Source organism: Bombus vancouverensis, chromosome 13 (genome assembly GCF_051014615.1).
Source record: "Bombus vancouverensis nearcticus chromosome 13, iyBomVanc1_principal, whole genome shotgun sequence".
Lineage (NCBI taxonomy): Eukaryota > Metazoa > Arthropoda > Insecta > Hymenoptera > Apidae > Bombus > Bombus vancouverensis.
In genome coordinates, this window is record NC_134923.1 from 8,331,250 (window position 1) to 8,340,053 (window position 8,804).

The 8,804-nt window shown below is 31.3% G+C and overlaps 1 protein-coding gene across 3 annotated transcripts; it reads right to left on the minus strand.

Annotated features, from left to right (window-relative positions):
- Positions 1-1,113: 1,113 nt before the first annotated feature.
- Positions 1,114-8,537, minus strand: LOC117159480 (dynein axonemal intermediate chain 3). 3 transcript variants are annotated; one of them, XM_076623655.1, is made up of 14 exons: positions 8,308-8,537; positions 7,971-8,186; positions 7,662-7,867; positions 7,086-7,517; positions 6,426-6,746; positions 6,100-6,348; positions 5,858-6,013; positions 5,311-5,654; positions 4,251-4,600; positions 3,805-4,033; positions 3,113-3,413; positions 2,755-2,922; positions 2,246-2,578; positions 1,114-1,404 (listed from the first exon to the last, which is right to left on the minus strand). In XM_076623655.1, the coding sequence occupies exons 2-14, from the start codon at positions 8,050-8,052 to the stop codon at positions 1,195-1,197; spliced, it is 3,381 nt and encodes a 1,126-aa protein (XP_076479770.1). In that variant the 5' UTR covers positions 8,053-8,186; positions 8,308-8,537; the 3' UTR covers positions 1,114-1,194. The 3 variants fall into 3 exon arrangements, with proteins under 3 accessions (XP_076479770.1, XP_033195247.1, XP_076479769.1); XM_033339356.2 differs by lacking the exon at positions 8,308-8,537 and having other exon boundaries at positions 4,281-4,600; positions 7,971-8,298; XM_076623654.1 differs by lacking the exon at positions 8,308-8,537 and having other exon boundaries at positions 7,971-8,298.
- Between the last annotated feature and the right edge of the window lie 267 nt (positions 8,538-8,804).

Genomic DNA, 8,804 nt, shown 5'->3' on the forward strand with positions numbered 1-8,804 from the left:
CAAAAATAATTGTAAGACTAACGCTATTAAGAAGAATGCTATTATATTTGTCATCACGGCAATTTCCTTAAATCCTCAAAACATGTTATTATCTTTTAATTGGTTTATAATCCTTATTAATTTAAGAAAACTACTTTTGATCTTTTATTTATGTTGTAAAGATGAAAATTGTTTGCAACCATTTTCTACAACAAAATTGAAGATTATTTACAGCGTATGTGATGGTAGGTGGAGACAACTACGACGCAAATTGCTCTCTTTTGTTTGCTTGAATCCTTCTTCTAACGAATACCGGATATTATATTTGTAAAGCACTGATTTTCAGTTCATCTACGTGAACGTGAATCATCTAATCTCAATTCATCCACGCAACAATGTTTCTTGCAGTTGAATAAAGCGCAATTCTTCACCTTTTTTTTCTTCAATTTGTTTTCTTCAACTTGACTTTTTGTTACCTCAACATTACTTTAATCTTTTACATTAATTTTCAATAAACAAAATAAAATTTTATTTTTGTAACACAATATTTTAAGATTACTTTCATTGAAAATTAAGTATATTTTCATGCTAAGTCACATTGCGTACAGCATTTTGCTCGTTCAACGCGCTTCCAGGGTCCACACATTTTTGAGCATTCCAAAAAAATTTTGTATAATGCATATATGCACTTTTCAAATTCACATTTATAAAGTATTCTTAAATATTACTACATATTTTTTATACATCTGTTTAGTTTATCATCTTGGCTTTCAGTTTTTTTATTTCTATGAGATATTTTACTACTTTTTTAGAATTAGAGCCTATTTTGTAAAATAATTAAAAAATTGTTTCCTCACAAATTAAAACGCGGATTTTCAAATAACAAAATGTTGTACAACGATAAAACACTTTATAAAGTACGATGCACGATTGACACAAACCTACCGATGTTGTGGCAATACTGACCGATTATTTTTCACCCTCTCGAAATTTCGACATATATTTATTTTGCTAATCATTTGTCACAAGAATATGCAAGGCTCCGTTGCCTTGGTAACGTAACAGAAAGATCAATTTATTTTTAATTTCTTGAGCCGTCTATACGCGCATATGAAAAAACATTAAAACAAAATATCTCGTGACCTATGTGTTAAGTATATTTTCATGCTAAGTCATAGTTACATAATTAAATTAATGTTTTATCGTAGGTATCATTTATATGATTATACTGAATCTCTTCTTCGATTTGTTCAATTTTTTCAACTCGGTATCCATCGTGACGCGTATCGTTTTCTTCTTTCTTAGAATATTCTCCCAATTAAACGAATGCTGAAACGGATGCTTCTGTAAATCAGCTAACACTTTAGCCTGCGTTTCCATAAAATGGTAAATGATCTCTTCATTCGGGTCAATTCGTTGCATTTCCTTAAAATTCATTAGAGAAAGAATCATAAATGAAAAAAGATCATAATTAAAATACGGTAAGGACATCCTCTAATAATATTAATCGATCGATCATAGTACACAGTAGCTGACGAAACTATTTGGACACTTCTATCAAAACTTTTATATCCATGTTGTATGTAAAATATTTTGAAACATTAGCACTGTAATAAGACATAACTGTCATGATTATACTGATCAAATTTGAAACTTCAGTTCTGTGTAACATATATAATATATTCATAAAAGGTGCCTGTACAAGTGTTCCACTACTTTCATCAGAAAAATTAGACGCGATATAAGACACATAACAATGGCCAATAATAAAGAACAATAGTAATAATAATGAAAGTCATGTAAATGCTCGGAAAGCTCTCTTTAAAATATTTAGGTGTATTGTATTCAACATCTTTTTTCTTGTAACGATGTAATAATGATACAATGATTATGCAATAAGACGAAACGAGATGAATAAATTGGACGTTGTGATATAGTGTGTTAAGTTATTATTGACCTTCTGATGATTCTCCATAGGCAAATTAGATCAGTTATATCCAAGTTTACCTTTTTTAGTATTCTAAACTATCAAAAATTTAAAAAAAGATTCTGAAGTATTTAACTCCTCTACTACAGTTAATCGCCTCTAATAAAATTACTCTGTTAATCCGCGTTAATCGTATGCTCTTCGAATCATTTTTGATGAAAAAATTCAGAGATAAAATTTTGTAGTAGTTTGCCTATAGAATCTGCCTATGGAGGGATTATCATAGAATTTTCTGCTATATGTTTCAAACTATAATCCAACTTTCGTCATTCCATTTACCATCATTTCCTCTTCGAGTATAGTGTCCTCCACAGTAACTGGTTTATCGATTCTTCCTGGCACTGGCGCCACGGAAATTCGTTTGGTCTCTGGCTGATGTTTAGGGAAGAAAAGGTTTTTGGTGTGCTCAAAAATACTTTCTTGCATTTTTAATGTCTGCCGTAATTTTTTCTTCTTCCTTTCTGCATCCTGCCGTAATCTTAGAATAGGTTCACGCTGCCTTTCGAGGTCGTCTTTCTTTAAACCTTTCTTCTCCAGAAGCACTTGCTGCATGTGCTTCAACTCCCTTGTTTTCCATCTTTCACGTGATTCTTCAATCATATCCCATGTTTTCTAAAAAATCGTCCCAATTAACGATCAAATAACAGTTTAAATTCTTTTTCTTATTATTATTACATTAAAAAGAAGTCCGGTTCTATAAGCTGATCTTTTTCTTTTAGTAATATTAGTTTTTAGTAATATTAGTTTAGTAACATTAGTTTAGTTATATTAGTTTAAAAGAAACATACTAAGCCTTTTTTTAGAGGCTCTACTAAAGGTCCAGCTTCCATTGTTTTAGTGGTGACTGCTTTCTCTTCTTCCTCTTGTTTCTTCCTCTCTGCTTTTCTTTGTTTTTCTTTGATCTCCTTATAAGCCGTTTGTGTCCATCTCTCTAACCATTCCCTACAGCTCTTTACCTGGAATTACCCGTCCGAATGGGTTAATAACCCATTCAAAGCTAATGAGTATGCCATGAGAAAAAAATTGTAATTGTATTCGAAAAGATAAAAAAATTATTCTGAAGAAGTTGAAGAATTAAAATATTACAATCCTGAAAAATTGTATAATACAAAGTTTAAAATATCATTTCATTTTGTACAAATTTACCCTTTTAACTTGGCGTTCGATAAAATTACTCATCCATTCTACACAAGCGGTGTCCTTCTTGAAAAAAACATCGGGAGCGAGAAACATCCTTAAGATACCATTGAAATCGCAAAATCCTACGCATTGTGGAGTCAAATATAATTCGTGTGTGTATATCCCTGTAATTATGCGACCTGACAGACTCTGCATGACGCATGGTTCTTCTGTTTTCACCATGAAATCCCATAATTCGACGGTACCATCTAATCGTGTTAGAATTACTATCGTGGGGCGATAACTACCCCAAGAAATAGCAGTGAGGCTATATAAAAGGATAAATTATTTTTTTGTATATAAAAGTAAAGGAAAAGAACGTGATAAGTTACATTTTCTTTTACAGGGGAACAGTTTTAAAAGTCAATACAAGATGACTATTCATGTTGTATACTAATTTCTCACTAATATCTTCGTGTCAAATATCTCATAGCTTCTATATACATTTCTAGATTAGGTTCAATATAATCAAGACACTCGTGTCTCATTATAATGTTAATGAAATGTCGAAATGTTTTATATAATACATACAACATATATATATACATATAAATTTTCTCTAACTGTACAAATGCTTCCGAGAGCTATTATATTCGAGAGACATTATATTTCGAGAGCATTATAATTACAATGAAATGTTTTAAAAATCCGAAATGTACCTAACTTGTGATTTCTTCCAAAATAACGGTATACCAATATCCTCCTTCCAAATAGCGAATATTTTGCCACCTATGGTTGCAAGCCACGATGTATTTAGTCTAGATCTAACAGAATGTGTTATAGGACCATCGTGTATTCTTTTAAACCAACACCATTGACATACTTCCGTATTAATATTTAAATCTGTTGTGAAATCGTATCCCTCCCACGTGATACAACCAAAATCGCCTAGAAAATCAAATGTAATTAAATTAAAATTAAATTAATGATTTAAAAATATACAAGGCGTTTGATTTATCTTGTATTGCTTAATATTTTACAATTATTTTATATACAAAAAATTGTACCAAGACAAAGAAATTTAAGATAAACCTGTGTAATAAAAATAAATATAATATATAATTAATATATATAAATACAAAAATACCTACAGCAAAATACCTACTTTTTCTTTTTATAAATTGTTTTTTTATACCTTCAACAGTACCGACATGTATCATCGGTTTCATCACATAATCTGGTTTCTTGATAACATTTTCAAAATACCTCCGGATAGTTACATCTTGCGTTGATGGAGCAACGTCAGTGCGTTTTTTCATAAATTTCGGTGCATACATGCTCATAGTAGTTATTACTACGTTTCGACTTTCGTTTGGATGTTGGATTGTCAAGACATAATAGGGCTTGAAAATACGGTCCAGTACTTTAAACGGAGATATCGACTTTGCCAATGCTTCTGGTCTTATTACGGTCTCTTTCCTTTTCTCCTTTTTCTCCTTCTTATACATCTGCCATCTTATAAATAATAACAATTTCTGATTAACTCGCTAGTAAAGATTAATTCAATAAGAAACTGTAAACCATATTTTAATTTCCGATTAATTCCTTCTTTTTTATTTAATTTATGAAAGTGCATAATCGTGAACGAATAAACTTTTCTGATCGAAGCTAAAAAAGGTATAAAACAGATGAAAATGATGACTTATTAAAAAACAATATTCATCATATATTTATGTAACAAAATAAAATAATAAGGGATAACATTTCATTTCTGGAGAACCTTCATTTTAATTTAATTAGTTTATATTTAATGGCAAATACTTGCACTTTAAGTAAATCGTATTCTAGTTTCTGAATGTGTAATCTCCTTTTCTCTCTAATAATATTGATCACAAAGTTAAAATAAACATATATTTTTTATAATGATAAGAAAAACTGGAAGATTATTTGTTTATCGGGTAAAAATTGTATATCAACTCAATATTAAAAAATATATAAAAACTCGATATTAACTTCTATAATCTAATTATAACGAATACTCTGTTTTAGATGTTTTCTATATTTTATATGTCTTAGTTTTTAAGTATTTTTGAAATGCTCAAAGCGTGCTCCTATTTACATACTCGTACTAGGGTTAAAGTACTCTAAAATATTAAATTAATTATGATATCCTCACAACATGTATAATAAGTAATGAATCGAATTTACTTAAAAAAAAGACCAACTTTTCATCTAACTTCAAGTTCCAGAAAGCGATCGTACCATCCTCGCTTGCAGTTACAAATTGCGACGATAAATCATTGACACTAGTGTCTTCTGGCAATGATGTAATTCTGCCACTGGAATCAAGCTGATCATACGGAGAAATCCATATAATCTGAGTAATAGCCGCCTTCTGGCTCTCTTTTAACGAGGACATTGCAGTAGGTCTGATTACGGACGTTCCAATTACTTCCTGCATCCATATGGTCAAAGTCTTTATCGCGATTCTATGCTTGATTTGAGCAGCTGTATACACAATTACCGCTTCCACTTTTTCGATTTTACCTGGGATGTGCCATAGTACGATCTGTAATAGTTTAAACATGGTATTTTATAAACATAAAACATTAAAATTATTAGTAATTGAGGACATTAATTGATAAGTACATTTTTATTAATTTTTTTCATTTTAATGTTAAATTATAATTATATTGTACATTAAATATTGTTATGAAATACTCATATTTTTTAATAATAGTCTTCTTAGCACTTTAGATTATTAATACTTAACTGGCCATTTGCGCAACCACCTACGATCAGATTTCCATCTAGTGGACTCACAGCTACGGATGTCACTTCCCTTGGACATTCAAGAACCAATTTTGGTGTCAAACGATCGTTGAACGACCATACGAGAACAAAATTATTGTCGCAAGCCTTAACTACCTGGGACGGAAAATTCGAGATTTACTATCTTAAAAATTTAAGAAATCTAAGAAATTGGAAGAAAGACATCTTTTTTGTAGATTCACCTCTTCGTTAGATTTAGGTCCAATTAGATGTTGACTCTTTGAGTAGCTCGTGTAGGCAGCAAACGCTATACCAGACCATAATGGATGCCAGCAAAGGTCATTGATGACTTTATTAGCCACGTGCTGTTCGTCGTGAAAGCTCAAGTGTTCCTCATAGCTTACAGGTATCGGCCACTGTGTGTCTCTTATATTCCTCACTAAATTGCCATAATCGTTCGTGTAAATGTCCCAAGTAGCATTTAACAACAACTACAATAGTATAAAGACAAAAATAGACGAATTATATTACATATTATATATTATTATTAGATTGAAAAAAAACTAACTTGATCGCACACATAGTCACTGAAACGATGAAGGAAGCTCCTCAAAGATTCTACTTTATCTGGCGTAAATTTCGATATATCCGGAGACTTATATTCATATTTGTACTGAACCCAACAATTTGTAAATACCGAAAGAGCCGTTTGAGTTTTCACGTCTCGAACATCCGGAGTAACTTGAGTCATATTATTTAACAGTTTACGTGGAATATTTTCAAAGATTTGACGGTAAGGGAGAAGTTCGATGTATCCATCTCTAACATCGTCTACTTTTCTGTCTTCGAATTGGAATGATGCATTGAATATATCTGCTGTTCCTATTACCTAAAATGAACCGATGATGTACGCAATACATTATCATCCAAAAGTGAACATTTACTTATTTTTAACAGAATGTAATATAATTGCAAAATTATCAAAAAGAATATTCAGGACGACTTTATCTTAAAAATCGTAAAATATTACATTATATATATATATATATATATAATTATATACCATAGATTCCCTATATGTGTATAGTAAAAGTCCATCTCATTCTCCAAAATTATATTAATAAAAAGTGACACGTTTGTTACAAAAAACTCTTTTCTTCATTCTAGTATTGCCTACATGATAAAAGTACTTTCATTCATTCCCTTATTTCGCCTTCCACTTTTTTACCTCGATCTCTAACAGCGGTCTAGTATTCTTAACGATGGACGCCTCGATCTCTACACTGCTGTTAAATTCCTGCCATTTCCCTAACGGTTTATAGACGGCGGTCCTCACACGACTTTCATGTTCCTCTCTTTGTTTCTGAATTTGTTCGATCACAGCATCTCGACCATCCTCCGTCAAGCATATGTAGAACTGACCTTCTTCGGTTAACGATGGAACATAACCGATTAATATCTTCGAATTCGGAAACATTCGAATCTCGTTTTTTATTGGCAGGAAATCGCTACTGTCTTCGTGGAGATCTATATTGTCTTCAATGATTTCTTTCCGAACGTATACCCAAGGATACTCGGTGCTAACGTTTTCTCCTATGACACAGCCAACTACCTTTTGCGTTAGAGACGACAAGTTGATCCTTGCTATACCTGGTGCACCCTGAACAAGAACGTACTACTTAATAGGTTGTTTATTTGATCTAAAAAAGACCAGTGATCGAATAAGAACATAATTGAGGAGTTTTTTGGGCGGAAGAACCAATAAAACAATATAAAGAAATAAAATGACATTGATTTGGATTACTAGTGAAACAGAATAGCGAATTTCTTTCGGTGGTTCGGGTACATAATCCACCGAAGCAAGACGTAGAAGATCGCTGGTTGATGGACCGGAAGCAGAATAAGAATCTAAATCGAAAATCGTTCTTCGCCTTTCTTTTAATGTACTTATGTCCAAGCGTACTGTTTCCTTTGCTTCCTTTTCCCAATCTATGGTTTCGCTAGAAATAGCTTCACAGAAAATTCTAATTAATTATATTTATAACGTTTCATAAAATTAATTAGTTATGGTTAATTAAAGAGTTTACTATTGATTGACAAAATGAAGACTAACACTTTACTGCTTCCGTCCAGTCCTTTTCATATTTAGGCATGTATCCATAATCTTCAGCTTCGGAATAATCGTCATCATACATGGCATCTTCTGCTGGCGCAGAATATTCCCTTTTCCTTGATTCTTCAACTGTACTTTCATATTCTCCCTGTTCAGTTTCTTCATTTTGAAGAATTTTGTCATCTTGATTAGGTTGCTCATCTTGTTTCTCTTTCTCTTCATTATGAGGCCCATGTTCATCAGCCATTATATTTCAGTTAATTATGCGAAAATAGTAGAAAAATGATATAAATAATATTAAATTATTTAAACACGTTAAACAGAAATTTGTACATACATTTCTGTCACACGTGACGTTGTCGACTATGCTATGACAGGAATCTGACAAATATATATGTATTGTATTCGATTTATAATCGTACCACGAATGAGGTACTGAACGAGATGTGAGATCTTAATATTGACATACGAATACCTCTACAATACTTGTTTATCCTATTACAGAGCATACACTGCTTTTACATGTATCAATTAATCTTTGGTAAACGATGCCAAGCTAAGGATTACGCTACTTGTAGTCCAATTTAGGCTTCAATAAACTCTGTTCTTTCTTTTATTTAAGCTGTAGAAATATAGAATTTTATGTTTTTCGGAATTTCATAGGAAAATTTACTTTCAATTTAAACATTGATTAGGCATATATAATCACTGATTAGTCAATATATGTATTTGACTTTATCGACTATCGGTAACTTTTTTTTAAATTTTAAGTTATAAAATGTATATATATACGTATATAAATATAAACATATACATATATACATATAAAAACAT

Coding starts and splice junctions, on each gene's coding strand:
- LOC117159480 (XM_076623654.1), bottom strand. CDS start 8,217: ATGGCTGATGAACATGGGCCTCATAATGAAGAGAAAGAGAAACAAGAT. Junction 7,868..7,970: donor CTGGACGGAAGCAGTAAAGT/GTTAGTCTTCAT, acceptor TTTTCTGTGAAG/CTATTTCTAGCGAAACCATA. Junction 4,034..4,250: donor ACAATTTATAAAAAGAAAAA/GTAGGTATTTTG, acceptor TTGATTTTCTAG/GCGATTTTGGTTGTATCACG.